General features: G+C 33.2%; 1 protein-coding gene across 1 annotated transcript in view; it reads right to left on the reverse strand.

Annotated features, from left to right (window-relative positions):
• Positions 1-5,785: 5,785 nt before the first annotated feature.
• VEGFC (vascular endothelial growth factor C) overlaps positions 5,786-18,388 on the reverse strand; it is a 73,334-nt gene continuing 60,731 nt past the window's right edge. Inside the window, exons 4-7 of the mRNA XM_061992826.1 lie at positions 14,979-15,130; positions 11,591-11,700; positions 11,007-11,337; positions 5,786-6,603 (exon numbers count right to left, since the gene is read on the reverse strand). Of these exons, the coding sequence (XP_061848810.1) occupies positions 6,489-6,603; positions 11,007-11,337; positions 11,591-11,700; positions 14,979-15,130 (708 nt within the window). The 3' untranslated portion in view covers positions 5,786-6,488. The remainder of the gene's footprint in view (positions 6,604-11,006; positions 11,338-11,590; positions 11,701-14,978; positions 15,131-18,388) is intronic.

Consider the following 18,388-nt stretch of genomic DNA (forward strand, 5'->3'; position numbering starts at 1 on the left):
GCTGTATTGTTAATGTTTTAGGGGATCAGACTAGATATAAAATGTATATTATATGAGCTATATATGATATATAGGGAGACCACTTGTCTCACTAGTGTTGGATACAAAGTCTTAATATCTGGTCATGCAGCATAGAGTTTTACTTCACAGGATAAACAGAGACATCACCACTTTATGTATTTTGATAGAATTTAAACATATAACTATGCTGCACTACAGACATTAGCAGAAGTTCAACTTTTGGTTAGAGAAACTTACTTAAACTTGTCCCCTATTGAAATGAGGGCAAGTTAACGAGTATTTTCAGGGTCAAAGTTTAGGATTTAAGCACTGTTTACAGTGATTATGAAGTCAATATATTTTTCCTTTATGTGTCCTTTGGTTTTCCTCTTTACAGATCCTTCAGTGACAAATAAGGAAATTGTAAGTGCTGATTCATGACTATTCGTGAGACTTGATCAGTTTTGGTATTGTACTTCACTGTGCTGTAAACTCCCATGGTAGGAACACTACAGTTAAGAAACTACAATTTAGTCTAAAGTGTCTTTTTTAAAGTTTCTTGAGCCTTATATAAAACAGTTTTGCTGTCAGACTGGGCTGTTTCAAATGCACTTAATCTTAACACTTCACTAAAGGTGAGAAATTTAATTTTCTCTTATTTTTTTTCAGTTCTTTTCCATGAGGCATGCTTCAAGCTTCACTGTATTGCTCATTCTCTTGAAAAACTAACAAGAATGCTAGTACATATCTATTCCTTCATTTGTGCAAAACCAGTAACAAGTTATGGATAATGCCTTCAAGTTACAGAGTTCTAACAGTTACCTGTTTGGTCAATGTAAAGAATTTTCAGGTAGAACATTTGTGAGTTCTTTCTTCCTTGAGCACTCAGGGATATTAGAACAACTTGTAAAGAACAGGAGTACTTGATGACATTTACCAGGCCTTGCTGCTCTGAAGACTGATCCTATTCTTACTGTGATGCTGTTAAAATTAATAATACCATTTAAATCAGAATAATTTGTGATGTCAGCAACAAGGTGGCTGCTGCAGATGTAATGGTCTTGCCTTGCCTTTAGTGAACCTCTTCTTGATGTTCTTCTCAGAGGCCAAGAAAATTATTTATTTACTTATTCATTTATTTTTGCTTTCCTGTGTACTGTTTTTTCTTCCTGTGAACTTGAGAAGCCCCCTAATATTGAGTCTGAACTAAAAGCAGGTCCGAGAAGCTGTCCTATATGTAAATCACAGAAGAAGACAGGATGTTGGCAGTACTGAAGGCTACAGCCATATGCTTGAAACCATTTGGAGAGACTATGTTGGTTTATGAACCCACATACAAAGTTCTGCAGGACCCTGGCTGGTGACAGAGTGAATAACTCAGCTGGGACTGTGGGCTGTGAAAGGTGAAGTTTTATTAACCTGCTGATTGCTCACAGGCTTTTTGTCATATTGTTTCAGTTGCTAAAATAAAAAATCATTTCAGAAATGCTTTTCAAAATAAGCTATAGTTAAAGAATATATACCTCCAGTGTGTTTTAAAGAACAATGACAAGTAATTAATAAATGAAAATTAATTGGCAGATCTTCAATAAATAAAGACTTGTAATTATAAAGATTTGTAAAATCTGAATGCTTGTAAACTTAATACAGTACAAATCTTATGCAATAATAATATAATGAATGAAGAACCTCTAATACTTCTCTAGTATTTCAAAAGAATAAAATACTGTTTTTTCATATATACACCTGAAGCAACATTGACACATCTCATTGCTGCACTCCTTGTAAATAAATATATGGAAGTGCTGTCAGACAGTTTTATATTTCCTCCACAGATGACACAAATATTTACTTAATAGGTATTTTAAAACTCATTCTCTTATTTTTGGAAGTTAGCTTTAATGAATACCTAATCTCTACATAAAGCATGTATTTCTAAAGGACTACATCTTCCTCTAATGGATGTAAATGACTTGATTTAACCTCACAAAAAATATTTCAGTGTTTGCTTTTTTTAAGCTTACCTTACTTTAAGTTAATCCCAGATATGTATCCTGGCAGTATGTCTGCTCGTATGTTTACTTTTTTTGTTGTTGTTTTTATTCTGAAAGCAACAAAATTCCAAGGTATTTTAGTCCTTAGGTTATTTGCTGTATTATAAAATAAGTATCTCTTAAATGGCCTCTTAAAAACTGATTGGAAAAACTGAAACCAATACAGAATCTACTTTGATGTTAACCTATGAACTAAGTTGAGCCTAAAATGTTTGGTGACTTGGTAGCTCTGTGCATCCAAATTACTGGTCAGAGTGCATGCTGATGTAAAAGCACATTCATCTTACGAATACAACCTGAGCTTACAAATACAGTCTATCCTTAAAAATGGCATTATCCTTCTGGGAAGGACCTTGTGGCCACGTTTCTCTACCTTGACAGTAGTGTAAAGCATAGAGGTGGTACATCTGTGCCAAGGAAGAGAACAAAAAAATCTCTTTTTTTTGTGGTACATTTGAGAAGTCACCTTACCTGCACCCTTGAGCCCTGGTTTTTTTGGGTTTTTTTTATCACACAGTGTGAATGAGCCCTGAACATCAACTCATTAACAAGGGTGACTTCTGCTCCAAAATGCTGTGCTGGACATCGAGGACTGCATGAGTGTGATGTTAGACTGCAGAAGCAGTATCCGGCATCTAACAGAACTAAAGCTTGGTTTTTTTACAGGGAGGGTAATATCATAAATTGTCTTTTATGTTTAAAGTGTAATTTGCCAGGGTGACTTCCACACCTGTTACTTTTATTTGCAACTATGCTTTGGGACACTCTGAACTGTAATAATTTTTATTATTATTATTTACTTAGGCAGATTGGATTTGCACACTTGGAATGTGAAGTTTCAGACTTCCTTTTAACATTTGTTCTTTCATGTATCTACAATTAAGACTATCACTAGACATCTAAAAACAGATTAATCCTATGTTGGCACGGTTATTTAAAGTAGAGAGAGGAAAGAGGTCTTAATGATAATAAAGAAAAAAGCAATGTCACTTTTAGTGAGAGGTTGGATATAAAAGGGAAATGAAACGATTAGAGTTAACAGTGATATGTGGAAAGACTAAAAGGGAAATACAGATATTCTTATGAGGATACTGAGATATGGTCCAGAAATCTAAGAGAAGTAATTTAAGTTGAGAAAGGGGGCAAAGGGAAAGAGTTCAATGACCACATACAACTGATTATAAACATAGAAAATGGATAGAGTTTGCTGAAATTGAGTTGAAAGGTCACTGTCTGTCAGGAATGGATGCAGTACCCTCTCTCATGAAAAATATCTGAATCTGCAAGATGTTATTTTCATGACAATGTTTTGCTAGGAAGGGAAGAGAATAAACGGTAATATACAATTTTCAGAGATTTCCATAGTGAGTGGTTTGCCACAAGTAGGAATGCTTATTGAAGAGAAAAGCATTGTGTTCCAAGATTATCTTTTTTTTTTTTTTTTTCTGGAATGTGCTGTGTTTTGTAATTCAGTACATTCTCAAGCTGAAGTAAGGTCCTCTGATTCATAGCTTCAGACTATAGAGAAAATACACATTTTCATAATGATAAATAACTGACACTTTAGAAACTGTGATACTGTAGAATTGGTGACCTCTTAATGTTTATGACTGTTCAGATTCCATTAACAATATCTGGACAAGAAGATAGAGATAAAATTAGTTCAGATATGTTTTTCTATATAAAAAAGTTTTGATCTATCCAAAGCTTCTAAGAACTGTAGTGTAATCTGGAGTTTTAAACCTACATTAAAGTGGCATAATTTTATTAGTCTGTCATAGTTAATACATTAAAAACAATACCTGGTCCATTTGATCTTAGTATTTCAACGTTCAATTAGAAAGTTGACATGTGTTCCTTCCCAGAAGTTTTATCTGAAATGGGAAAGAAAAAGAGAAAGATAACTAAAGGAAGCTATTAAATAAATTATCAAAAATTATTTTCTTTGTTTTAGTAAAGTAAAAATCTAATAATAAAAAAATGATTACTATATCATATTGACTAAATTACAAAAGTTTAGAAAATTCTGAATCTTTTAAACTTTTCTACTTGAGGGCAACCTTTTGAAATTTCAAGTAATGCAAAATTAAATAACATTTAATAAATTAAATAAGTTTTGAATAATATATTCTTAAACATAAATTAAATGTTTTAATTACATTATTCTTAAATTAAGTATAAATTAAATAATATTTAAAATAATAGAATCTATTTCTCAAGCTAATCTGTTGATGCACTTCAGTGGCCGAATAAATTATTCTATGCTGAGCTTTTGGCATAGATGTCACAGCTAGCTACACTTCCAGAAAATCAGAGAAAGAGTGAGAAATGTAAAATTTGAAGGGCATCTGGAGTTGTCACTGAGATCTGAAGACTGAGGACTGAAGAATGAGGGCACTGAAAGCAATCTTAACACTAATCCTTACACGATGATATGGTGCATATGCAAGATTTCATGCTGGTCTTTCAAACAGGACAAAGATAATCAATTTACAACCAACTTGTTCAATGTGAATTAAACAAACATGTTTAGCAGACTAATAACAGTCAAACTGTTAACAGTCCTTCTGTTAACACAGGCAGAGATAGGTTGCTCTGCATAATTTGTGGCCTTCACAAAGCACAACATTGAAGGAGCGCAGAAACTGTTTTAAATTCCTGATGAAAAGCAAGCATAAGTCTGTTTACTATTAAATGAGATATACTGCAGAGTAATAAACACACGCTCTTCTTCCCACCCTTGTATTTTTTTGTAGACGTTTACAGGGGTTTTAGACAACTAATGATATAAACTTTTTATTCTGAGTTAGTGCGGAGTAACTTGTATATAGTTATCACCTCTACTTTTAGATATCCTTTCAATTTTTATAGTCTCATTTTTAGATATTTAAGAATACTAAATTAAAATTTGAACTGAATATGAAAATTGAAAGAAGACTATAATAAAATAACGCCTCAAAACTGAAACTGGTGTAACTCTAATCAGCAAAGAAGGCCTGCTATGCAGATCGAGCCACCACTGTATATTTTTGCATATTTTGTATACAAACATTTGTTTAAATATAGATAATTTTGTGACAGTACCATGATAAACAGAACTACATTTTATCACATAGAATGAGAAATCTGTAGCCCATTCTATTGATAATTGTGATACACATTGTGCTCTTGTGAATAATGTATTTTTAAAACCCCACTATTGGTTATATGTATCAACTGCTTGTATGTATTATTCTACTCTGCATACCTGTGAAAATGGCTGACCAGTCACTTTGCGTAGACATAAATCTGATTTACGGTAACTTTTAGAAGTCAGTTCTTTGTTTTCTTACCTCTTTTTAGAGTTGCAGATGTTTGATTTTGCATTCTCTCTAATAAAGAGAAGTCTTGACATTTTTTCATATAGAGATTATGTCAATCCATATCAGAGCAGTAGAAGTCCTTTCATGTGCTCAATGTACATTGTATTTTTCTTTCCTTCAAAGTATTTTTGCACACATATACATTTTTGATCAAGTTACCTGATTGACTATACGAAAGAGTAAACTGCATCAAAGCATTCTGAATTATTTTGTTGTGAAATTTACAATATAGTCTGTAATGCTCAAAAAAAAGCACAGTTGGTATTTCCACTTTCATACTAATACCCCTCAACAGACATTATTTTTACATTTTTCTTTAGGAACATTAACTAGAAATAAAATAGAAGATGAATATATTGGAATGTGAGTAGTTGATTCTGTCCTTTAAAATCTAATCCTTATCCTTGGGCAATGTTTTCATTATTTACTAATGGTACTTGCTTGGCCAGTTTTCTTCTAGAGACAGAAATATCAGTAGGTCATGAAACGTTAAGTATAACTCCTATTTCAAATGACGTATACAATAGGTAAGAGAAAGTGGCTGTAGTCTTCTTTTCATTAAAGTGCTTTTTCTCAACTGCCTTTCTCCCTTTTAAGAACCCTGATAATAAAGCTGAATTATAGTTACTTTCTTTAGGCAGATGATTAAACATTCTCACCATTATATAATACAATTTCCATTTTATTTTAAACATACTTTGCATGATATAAAAATATTGATCACAGTGAGCTTTAACAATTGTTACTGCTATAAACAGAAATGCTGCACAATGGTTTTAGTGGAAATAAATTATATAGTCATTATCTCTTTAAAAAAAAATCACAAGAAGGAGAACCTAGGCTGTTTGGTCATTGGCAGAAAATAAGTCCTTATTGAGTTCCTTACAAAACGTGAACCTCAGTTATTTTCTACATTTGCTTTCCACATCTTGAGAAAAGCATAATGAGTCTGTCTCTGAAGGCCCCACAGGGTCTCTGGTGAACATTTCATTCCGACTATTAGCAAAGTTTCTGTTGTTCTTTTGTTCTAATAGAAAAATGTACACCAAAATAGCAAGTAGTGCTCTCTTCACTAATTCATAAGCGGTCTTTTCCAATATGTGGGTACACAGCGGCACACTTCTTCACTGAAATATAATCCAGCTTCACAGCGTTTCGTTCGAACTGTACATGGTGGTCTGTAACAGCTAAAGAAATGAAAAATAGTGGTCATTAGTATAACATGATCACTAACACTCAACTGGAGTAGAAATCTGTATGTATTTAGATTGCTATTTCTCAACAGTATATTCAATTCCTACAACTATTTCTTATTATGTTCTTGCAACTTCTTTTAATTGAACTATTCTTCAAAAAACACAATAAAATAATAATGAACGTTGTTGATATTACTGCAACAGATACTCAAGAATGTTTTTATCATACTGCCTGTTTGTAGTTGCATTCTAATATTGAGTAATACCTTTTAAAATTCAATTTTGAAAATACAACAATATAATTCTGTATTCTAATTAGCTGGTCATGACCTACTGCATTCTGCCAATTTGAAGTGGCAATACAAATTCTGTTGATAATCCAATCTACCATCTTACTGAGGACTGTTTCTCATCTTTTCACTAATGCAATAGACCTGAGACTCATCTACCTATATTACACTCTGAACTTGAAAATGAGAACATACTTCCTTTCAAGCTGCAGACTCTTACAGCCGCACTCTCAGGCCAGTGGGAATATATCTACACTTCATAGAATTGTAGAATGGTAGCATCTATGTGTATTATGAAGTAAGATCAGAGCCTACATGTTTATGCCTAATCTAAAAGGAAAAAGAACATATATAGTCTCTACTTGATTAAAATCAGTTGAACAGAAATAGAGCATTAAATCACAAGTCAAAGCTACCTAAGAAACAGCAGAAATTTTCTTCATAGATTCTTTGACTGAAAAAATAGAACCTATACAAAGATAGTATCTGTGGTTGTCCCTGAACTCTTCCTTTTCCTATTTTATTTTTCTATTAAAACAAGAACTTGACCTAAAATAACCTTACAATAACAATGCAAAATACTTTCTGGTGTATAATGCAGACAAAGTACAAATCTGGGGGGTTTTCAGACACTGGCAATGTGTCAAAAGACAAAAGTATATGTTTTGAATTGCAACACAGTTACACTTTAGACTTGTGCTTAAAGAATAGGTGTCTGTGAAACACTGATATTATGATCTATTACTATAATTCATACTTACTTTAGTTCAAAGACACAAAATACACTATATTAAGACAATGTCACTACCCACTTCCCTAAGCAGTTCTTGTTTCAGGATGGTGGCTACTCTTATTATATTGCATCTAGGTGAAAATGTTATGTGCTTGTTTTGGATGCCAAGTTATTATTTGTATATGATAATGAAGTCTGGATTACAGTTACATTAATTCACGCCAGCTAGTTCAACAAATGAACCCGGCTATGAGGAAAACAATAAGAATGAGGAAGACTGAAAACATAGCATTTATTAACTAGTGACATCTTGTTAGTTTTTTCAATGTTATTAATCAAAGATTAGTTCACAAATGTGGTCTCACATTAAAGGAGTAACATTATTTTTTGCCACTTAATATACATATTTAAGACGTATAACAGCTCATTGGAATATCTCAATGCCCAATAAAGTTTAGAAATCACGGTAAAAGGCAATAAAAACATTTGCCAAAGGATCTAATACTCTGAGTAAATGGGAAACCAGCAGTAGGTTTGTTCTGGGAAAAAAGGTACTCTGTAGAGATGGAATGGAAGAAACACACAACTCATTCGCCTTGTTGACTTTTTCTGCAATGAAAATTAGACCACTTCATGTACTAAATGACAGCAAAATGAAACAAAATAGGAAAGAAAAGGAAAAAAAAAATGCTACCAAACAAGACAAAGTCAAACTTTTCCACCCTCCTATGACATTGTACAAAATCAAAAGCAGTTATATAATCATTAAAATATGAGTTCCCTTTGTTTAGTGTTCATGCCTCCTAGTGAACTGTGAAGTTCAAAGTAACTTACAGTTGAGAGTCCTATAAAGCATCTCTCCCACATGCGTTTGTGTCTAGCAGCAGTCAAGGTCAGGTTACTACTGTCTTATCCTTATTTGGGGCATTTCAACATGGCAAGAGAGACCTTCTCCTCCTCTAAAATGCTTTGCAGCTGATGTACATAGTTATCTGGCCCTGACAAAACTGACCAAAATAAATTTTTGAGGCGATAGCAGAGTGAACAGCAGCAGAGTCATTGTAACTATATAAATAAGATTTCCTTAGGAAACTCAGCTAACAATAGACAAGTCTTTCAAAAGACTCGGGATGAATATTGTTTATGAAGTGTTTTAATGTGATAGATGTCTGTTTCACTGAGGACAACCTGATCATGCTGGAGCAAAGGCAGATGTTCAGCCAATGTGTATAGTGCTAGGTGAGTCGGTGGCAACTTTCTCTTTATGGTCAGTAGTTTTGCATGTTTGCTACTGGATGCCCAAGTTTGTCATTTTGGGCAGTCTTAACTCCACAGATAAAACTGAAGTAGAAGTGTGATTTTTATTGGTGGCAACAGAATAATCACCTTAAAAGCCAGTATACTTTATTGTGGGTTTCTGTCTCTCACTCCCCTCTTTCTTTTCTTTTTTCTTACCATCTTATGCTTTGTAAATGACTTTGTATTCCTTTCCTCTGGACCAGGGTACAACACTAGAGGCAGAGACATTTTAGGTGCATAAAAATGTTGGTACTTCAGAACTAGAACCTAGCAGAACTACTTCTCTGCACAGTGAGTTATCTAGAACATGGCTATAGGATTCTGTTTATATCTAGGTCTCAGGCATCTTACACAAAGTTGCCCTCAATTTACATGGTCTTATAATAGCAAGAGACCCTTCTTTTAAAGACAAACAGGATGTTGTAGGGGTTTTATTTCTTATTAGAGAAAGTTTCTGGTGGACAGACTAAAAATGTGAGAAACCTATGCTATCTCCTCTCTTAAAGAAGGAGGAGAGTTTGCATTCTGTATTTATCTTGACAGTGTTATTAGTTGCAGAGCTACATAGCAACGCCATACACAAATCATTCTTTCTCCGCACAAAAAAAACTGCTTAGAAAAGAGAAATAGTTAAAAGCATTGTATATCACATTATCCTTGGAAGTGAGAAAGCAATTAAAACTCTTTCTTACACTCAGTCACAAAACCATTGAGAAAAGCAGGGTTCAATTCCCTTCTTCAAATACCAAATCTTTAAATCACTAGAAGCGGTATCAGATATTCATTATGTAATTTCTTAGCTTATTAAATGCTTGACTAAAATACACACGTGCAGCACTACTGGAAGTGCACACTAGAGTAGCATTAAGTGTTAAAGCTCATGTAATCAGGTTGATTTCTTTTTCTCTGCAAACATAAAACTGAAATAAAATCTGAATGATAGAGAAGAAATTATTTATGCTTCAAACAACTATTCCACTCAAAAGGCTAAACACAGGAAAACAGGTAATAACTTTTCTGACATTTTGCAGACATTGACATAAGTATCATCCCTAATATTAGATGTTTTTTCTTTATTCAAAATGAACTAATATATATATATGGCGATATATTTAAACCAACTAATTACATATTATATTAAAAAATACATAAGGCTTACTTTTGACAAGTAACAAATTATCATAGACATTCACATGTCTCAATTTCCTGTTTTGCATTTCCAGTGACTGAACATTTCTGGAACTGTTATTTGTCATAACTGTAACAAAAATATATTATTAAGTGATCTTTCTGTTTAAACTGTATTGTTTCTGTTTTTAAAATTTTACTCTATATGATAACTTTCCTCTCAAAATATACAAAGCAGATGTAATATTTTTTGCTTCTCAGAACCTAAAGTCATTCCCATTGTTATGTGTATGTTGTTGCCACTATGATTGTAGCAGCTGTGGAAGGAAAACCTCCTGTGATGTATAAAGAAATTGTAGAGTTTTCTTCCTGACTAAACCCCATTTTAAACGATGAACTGGGTGGTCTGTTTTGTATCTGTCTATCTATCTATCTATATCTACTTTTTCCAGACATCAGCCAGAGCGATACGACTTTTTATGCGCTCACTTTCAGTATCAATTGAGTAAAAATGAAGGATATGCAAAAATTTAGGAACTGAAAATGAGTGATAGTCTCTCCAGAACTAACCTTTGAAATTTGCTTAATAATATTTGAGTTATTTGAATTGCAATATTCAGTTCTTGTGAAAACGAGAGTGAGACTTTAAGTGGCATTAAAAAGCAAGGAGCTTTAACTTAGAGTTGATTTTCATCAGAAATAAAAAAAAAAAATCAAATGAAGTACTATTAAGAATGTAAGAGACTAGGCATGTTTTAAAATACTTATTCTGCCTAGTACTTTATTGATAAAGATAATAAAAGTCATAAAAGATAAAACTGAAGAGAGGCTTACTGTTTACTAAAGACTACAAGTCTACAAGTCATTTCAACAAGACAGTTAATGATACAACCCAAAATTTTATGCTTTAAACACAATGAAAGGGCTAAAGACTAAGTTTTTACCTGCATGTCTGGTGATGGAATCTTTTTCCTTTCAAGAAGCATTTATTGGGAGATTCTATACATTCACAGGTGCATTTTGTAGGATTTAGTGGCTGATGTTTAGGACAGGTCTTTTTACATACACACTGGCACTTATCTTCATCAAATTCCTTGTTGGGTCCACAGGAAGCAGGAAGAAGTTTGTTTTTGCACATGCACTGACATGATGATCTGTCTAATTCTTTGTGAGGTCCACAGCTTGAAGGCTGCACACCTCCTTTGCAGACGCACTGACAGGTTTCTTCATCCAGCTCTTTGTTTGGTCCACAAATGTGGAATCCTTCAGATGTGTCTAGAAATACAGCAGCAAAATTGCACAATGATCAGAATTTGGTGTCTACACATTCCCCTATTCTTAAGTGAAGAAATGATAGCAAATTTACATATTTTAAGATGTTTTAAGAACAGGAATATGTCAAGAGACGGGCAACAACCAGTAACAGTATCAATAAAGATTCAACTATTTACTTTTCATGTCTTTAATTTCTCCTTTATGTAAATTAAAACATGAAACTATATTTAATCCTTTAAGTAAAACTGCTTACCAGAATCTTCAAGGTGAGAAGAGAACCCAAAATCATGCTGTGCCAAACATCTGCAAATTTGATTATTCCAAATATGATTTTTTGGACAGGTTTTATTTGCCACATGACATCTGTGGAATGAAAGATACTGTTGATTTACTACCATAAGAGTTCAAGAAAAAAACCCTATCAATTTAGATGCTGATTACTTTTGCTTCTCTCCATTACATAAGCCTTTCTAAGAGCTTCAGCTCATTCATAATCTTCTTCTCAATTCCTGCAATTTCTTTATCACCAGAGATGATGATATAACTGGTAACAAATCATGCCTAACTTCATGCATCCAGGCTGTGTCATTTATTCATTGTTTCTATAGTATTTTTTAAATCCTCAACTGTTAAGGCAGCACATACAGTACAGATTTTTAAGCACTTTTAATTCCCTTGAGCACCATTACTCATGCATTCAAAAATGCAGGTGCTGGGCCATTCTTCTGTGATCATCGTTCAAGCACATCACTTCTCATTCACCACATTAAGTGACTCTTTGCTTGTAAAGATTGCTGTAGCTTAACATCACCCTGCATTGCCTCATGTTTTATCAAGCTGGTGTTTCCCGATTTCATTACACTAATGATCTCACTCTTGCTCCCTCACTTGGCACACCCGTCCTTTTCCCTGCTTCCTGATTCTACTTGAGAAATAGTATGGTTAATTTACAGATATGTTATTTTATTCTGCTTTAAAAGAACATAACCTCACACCTGGAACAGTCTTACTCTAGCTTTTGAATGTTTAAAATTACTACAGCAGGATGCCAGGGTGACACTATGAAGAAAACATCATGCACACATGAACCCATGAGAAGACAGTGTTGATAATACAAAAGCCAATTTACCAGAAATTGAAGAGACTTATATGTATTTCAGCGTCAGAGATATTCAACAAAAGGAACTGGAACTGCTTGTTTACAAATTCTACTCTGGCTGCTAGTACAGAAAGTTACTGGAGGATATGGCTGAAATTTTTAAATTACTGACCATAATCTTTTGGAAACGTTCAGAAAGGATAGGCAAAACAAACAAACAAACAAACAAAAAAGAATGGCAAAGTCACTTTGCAGAAAATGGCACTAACTCTTTCCAAATCATTGTCAATTCAAGTTAAAAAAAAAAAAAATCCTTGTGCTAATTTGTTACCTGTCAGTGTCAGGACAGATAATGTGTAGAAGGGGTAATGTACAATGTACATACAAACCACACCTAAAATACATTTATCAGCTCAGTAAGCACCTACCTACAAACTATGGTGGAAAAAAAAAGGTCATCACAGAGACCTAATCTGAATTATGTATACTGAAGGCCTCTTTTGCTTGGTTCCTCCCCTCCTAATCGCTAAACTTCTAGAATGGAGTGACAATTTCCTAACTCAGTCTCGATGACATGCAAAACAGTACAACTTGAGACACCATTAATCTAGGAGGTATTTGAAACACTGGTTAACATGAACAAACATGCCTCAGCTCTGTCAGTATTTAGAGGTAGCTATTAGTTTTTAGAAGAAAAAAAAGGAAAAAAAGTGTGAGAACAGGCAAAGACCTAGACCTTATTTCTCAGGATAAAGTTACGTAGAAAATCTGTCTTACATTAAGAAGAATCAATGATTTGTATTCTATCTTACATGTCATTCCTCTCTCTAACATGTGCCTGTGCATTATGGCCTAATGCAGCCTTGAATTCTTATTGGATCCCAAATATTACTCCAAAACTAGATACTGTACTCTTAAGCTTTTCAGTAATAACATAAGAAAGTTGTTGCTATACTTCTGTTACAATTAGCATGTACATGATCTGCCACTCTGACAAGAAAGTACATTTCCAAGATTTGGCTTTACAGCAGTTTCACGAGCATTCAAACCTACAAATAAAAATCTTAAGGAAAAATAAAAAGTTGAAAAGAAACTGAGAACTTCAGTACAAATAAAAAAAAAAACTCAGTGGGATTCTGAAAAATATTCAGACACCCAACCAAAACCTGCAAATAGCTTCACTTTCTAGAACCTAGAAACACTGAGCTTGGGCTTTGGTTTGTCCATTTTGGTTTTTTTTCCTGTTTTAATACAAAAGCACCATAGATTTTAAACTTGAAGATAGTACTCAACAGTAGAGAAGGTCTTTATATATTCAGGTCTAGTACTACTATGTCTTACCTTTGCTGAAGCACGATTCCTTACTCACAAGATAGCCAGCTCACCTGTGAGTGCTGGTCAAAGTCTTGCATCTGTACACTTAGTTCCCTCTAACTATGGTAGCCAGTTCCTGGCTAGAATAAACTCTTCACTGGTAATTACAATTTCTCTTAATCTGGAAGCACTGAGAAGCTGCCAACAGCCAGTGTAATGTGGCTTTATTATTGACTCTTGGGTTTTGATGTTTTATGATTTCTTAATTATGTAATTAATTGATTTATTAATATATTTATTTCTGAATGTTCTTCCAGTCTACTGCTTATGATCCATGTTTTGATGGATAGATTCAACAATTTAAATTCAAATAGAATATAATCCATCTTTAGCTGGAACATGTCAGAAAACATCCAGATTTTAACTGAATGAACATGGAGAAAATGACCTAGATTACATCTCTAGCTATTTTTCACTATTCACTTACCACATTAAAAATGTCTACAATTAATTCCAGTTCAGCTTCCAGTCATTGGTTCTTCCATAAAGCAACTGGTAGTCTGTTATTTATTTTTGAACTCCTAAATATTTATGCTTCATTAAATCATCACTCAGTTCTCTAAAATATTCTTCAAGTGTTTTAGTAACATTAGTTTCAATACCATATTTCTTTTGTGATTTCTTTCATTCAAAATCACCAAACAAATCAATATGCTAATTTATCGGTCTGTCAATTAACCCTGTACTTTCTCTTCCCATTATATTTTCTTTTCACTTCTGGCATATGAAGGTGTCCAAAAAGATTTACAGTGAGAGATGCCCTAAAAATAGGGCTTTTAAAAGTTATTTTAAACAGGAAAATTCAGTTTGAGAAAGAAATGTCTGCTTCTCATTTGCAAAAGTATTTTTAGCAATTGTTTATTACTTTTTTTTTCAAAGTTGATTTTATTGATGTTTTTATCAGGCTTTTATTGCATTGTAGGTCTTTCTATGAAACAAATGCCAAAATCAACATTATTCTTTAAACATCCAGTTTATCCACTGGGAAAAAGGCAATATTACCTGAGTAACATTCTCTTAATGTAAAACAATATTAACTCCTTTGCAAAATGCATTGTGCTGCTACTGATGTGTAGTTCACCTATTTTAATTGTGAGAGCTTCCAGCAATATTATAAATCTAATTATATAGGCTTGCTTATAATGTGAAAGACAAGCTTCATACTTACTGAGTTTGTGTTGCTGGCAAGGAACGTCTTATGATAGAATGAACTTGTCTGTAAACATCCAACTTCGACATGCATCGGCAGGATGTGTGATTGGCAAAACTGACGGTTACAGGTTTGGGGCCGTTCGAGAGAGGCACTGTGATCTCAAACAGCTATAAAAGGCAAAGCAAAGCAAAACACTGTTTTTTTAACAGATCAGTAACACTACACATAAAAATAAGAATATACAAAAAAAGCTATAAGGAATTTAGGTTTTTGTTCTCTACCATCATTCAGTGACATATTCAATTATACCACTAAACAATAACTATGTGCAAAATGAACACAATAGTTATGGTATGACAACCAATATTTTTGATGTTAAACCATGTTACATGCTTGTTTGCCTGCTATAATATTTAAACTAACATGAAGAGAGGAAAATGTACAAAGAACTCATTTTTCGACAGGAAATGACTACAAATTGGCAGCCTTTTAAAAAACCCTAAATGTAACATTTGGAAAGCACTTCAAAAAGTTGGAAAACAAGACTAATTTAAAAGGGGGGTAAGTTACAACCTAATATTATCAGTTGCACAATTACAACAGCAATATATTGGACTTAGATCAAAACATTTTTAGATGAACAAGTTTTGAACTGCAGCATGCTGTATTATTGACTTTCCAGTATGGAAAGTCTACTCTAATGGAATGCATGCTGAACTATTAAGTTTTTTCAAGGTATTCAGAAATTTCCACTATTGATAAAATAATCATACATATGAATGAATCAACTAGTGGAAGAGGACAACTTCAGTGATGCCTTGTGGAGAAACTGGACCTGTGATAACAGATAAACAGTGAGACTCATTTCAGTAGTCAATTCAGGAGATCTACTTTATCAAGTCTCCTGAAAAATTAGTTTGGACAAACACTTTAGGTCAAAGTCTTAAAAACTATTTTTGGTAGTATCTTCAATAGGATAAAAATGTATTGTTATCTTTTAGGTGCTTAGTCACTTTTCCAAATTATATTTAAGGATATTCCTGCAATTTTTGAGAATTTTGCTACATTTAAAAACAGGATCATTGGTTATTACTGCAGTTTCAGTTGACAAGACTACATAACAAGAGTAATTCTTAGCTGAGATCCATTTGCAATGCTTTTTAATAATCAATGAGTTTATAGTACAGCATACAGGCAGCAAGTAAATGATTCAAATACAAACTACACCTACAAGATGTCCCAAAAACAGTCATTTGTGCTGAAGTAGGCTTGAGTATTCGATTGATTGATTGAGTATTGATTGATTGTATATTGATTGAGTATTCAGCTTGAGTATTAACAAGCATGCAGGTGCAGCAGTGTTGATATGTATTCACCAGGTACCCTCAAGGTAAATAAAAAAGGCACTTGTACAGCCAAAAATAAAGCTCATACTGTTGACTTACTTAAATCTAAACTTTAAAATACATCATCAACTTCAAGAGATATTATCTATCTTACAGAACAAACTTTCACATGATTTAGTGACTGGATTGTTAAAAAAGTGTTATCACACAAGACCTGAATTAGCAAAAGTATTATATTTGCACTTTATTCTATTACAGAAGATTGCAATACAACATTTTTTGTTGCAAAAAAAAGGTAATACATCTGTTATATTAGTTTTAAATGTGAATTTTTTCCCCATTAGAATCTAAAAATGCAAACTGATGTATGTTTACTTCTGTAGAAGGAAAACCAAAACAGAAAGTAGTTTTTTTCATCTTTGAAATACTGATGAAAAAAACTCTCTTTCTAGGGAGCTACCATGAAAAGTTTCCCTTTTTAGAGAGACTTCTAGTCAGAGCATAGTAGCACTTAGATTCTTGCTCCAGCTGCAAAATCAGTAATATTTCTTAAAACTTTGGTCTTGAGTCATTAATAAAATAAGGGGACAAGTTATGCCTAGTTATCACCAGACATACCTCCAGGATTTTTACTAAGTTCAATACAGTCTTCTGGAAAGAAGTTTTCTAATCAACTTTTTATTCTACCTATAATCCTATTTGCCTTCCAAACCAGTTTTGACTCCTTTATTTGCCTCTATTAGAAAAGTTCCTTTAAATCAGAATCACGGGGCATTTTTACCAAGACGTCTCATCCAAAAAGAATAGCAATCATAACACAGAGCTATCATTTTCATACTAATAAGTTATATGAAAAAAAGTTTTATGTGCTTACTATTTTATTTTTCAAATGTCCACTTATTTGAAGGATATTATAGGTTTTGTTATAATGCACAAAGTAACTTAGAGAGAAGACAGGTGGTAGTGTAGATGGAAAGGACTGTGTTTATGCAGCTAGTTTTCATTTCTGCATATAGTACACATTTGATACATACTGAATTCTTTGGGTATATATTTTTTTGAAGTACTGATCTTTAATTAGATGACAAAACTCACCTACACATGCAAGACTTGTATATACATTTCTTAAACTGGTTGTGCTCTCAGAAGGACAGCATAAATGTTGAGACCTCTGAAAATCTGGACAGCTAAGAAACTACTTACAGATGCAAATGCCTTTACTATATTAAATATCTTGTATGAAAACTGATTCCTAAAAGACATATATGAATTGAGGTGCAGAACAGGAGTATATACTTAATTAAAATTTCATATATGTAAAGAAAATCTTATTTTCTCTGCTCTCTTACAAGAATATGAACTCGCTTTTCCATAGCTGAAGTATAAAACTAGTATAGGGATAACTGATAAAACTTAGAAACTGAAGATAAGATGAATCTTTACATGGACTGAACTGTAGTTGACCAGAAAAAAAGTGCATGTTTGGTTCTTCCTCTGTTATTGGGGTAGACCATTTTGCCATGCTGTGAAGTGCAGCACACTCCAGACTGCTGGAGATGGCAGTGTAGGACTATTGCTACAATTCCAGATTATTTAAAAGAGATTCCTGTCAACCCAACTATCCTGTTCAGCTTCTGGAGTGCAGTGAGAGAAACTTCACTGAAACATCCATTTTTGAGTGGAAATTTTGGTACATATGAATTATTTAAATTTACATTTATCTTTTCATTTAAACTGTGAAAGGTTTAGAGATTAATATTGCTAACAAATATTCCCATCAACATTTCAGAGGTGCAATGCAAAAAAAGTCTAGTTAAACAATGGACTAGTTTCCTTGACATCATTTAATTACTTTCAGTTTGTTCAACTAAATTCTCTTAATGATGTATTTTGTATCTCCCAATAGTAGCTACTGTTTATACATAAATTAAAAACATGTAATCCAACTATTTATGCTAAAGATTATACTAAATCAAGTATTACATTTCTAGCTCTCACTCTTGAAAGTGCTTAAGGTGATACCTGGACTAGCATTTTGAAAAAGAATATAAACCAGATCTGTGATTCTATTTTCACACA

Source organism: Colius striatus, chromosome 3, assembly GCF_028858725.1.
Source record: "Colius striatus isolate bColStr4 chromosome 3, bColStr4.1.hap1, whole genome shotgun sequence".
NCBI lineage: Eukaryota > Metazoa > Chordata > Aves > Coliiformes > Coliidae > Colius > Colius striatus.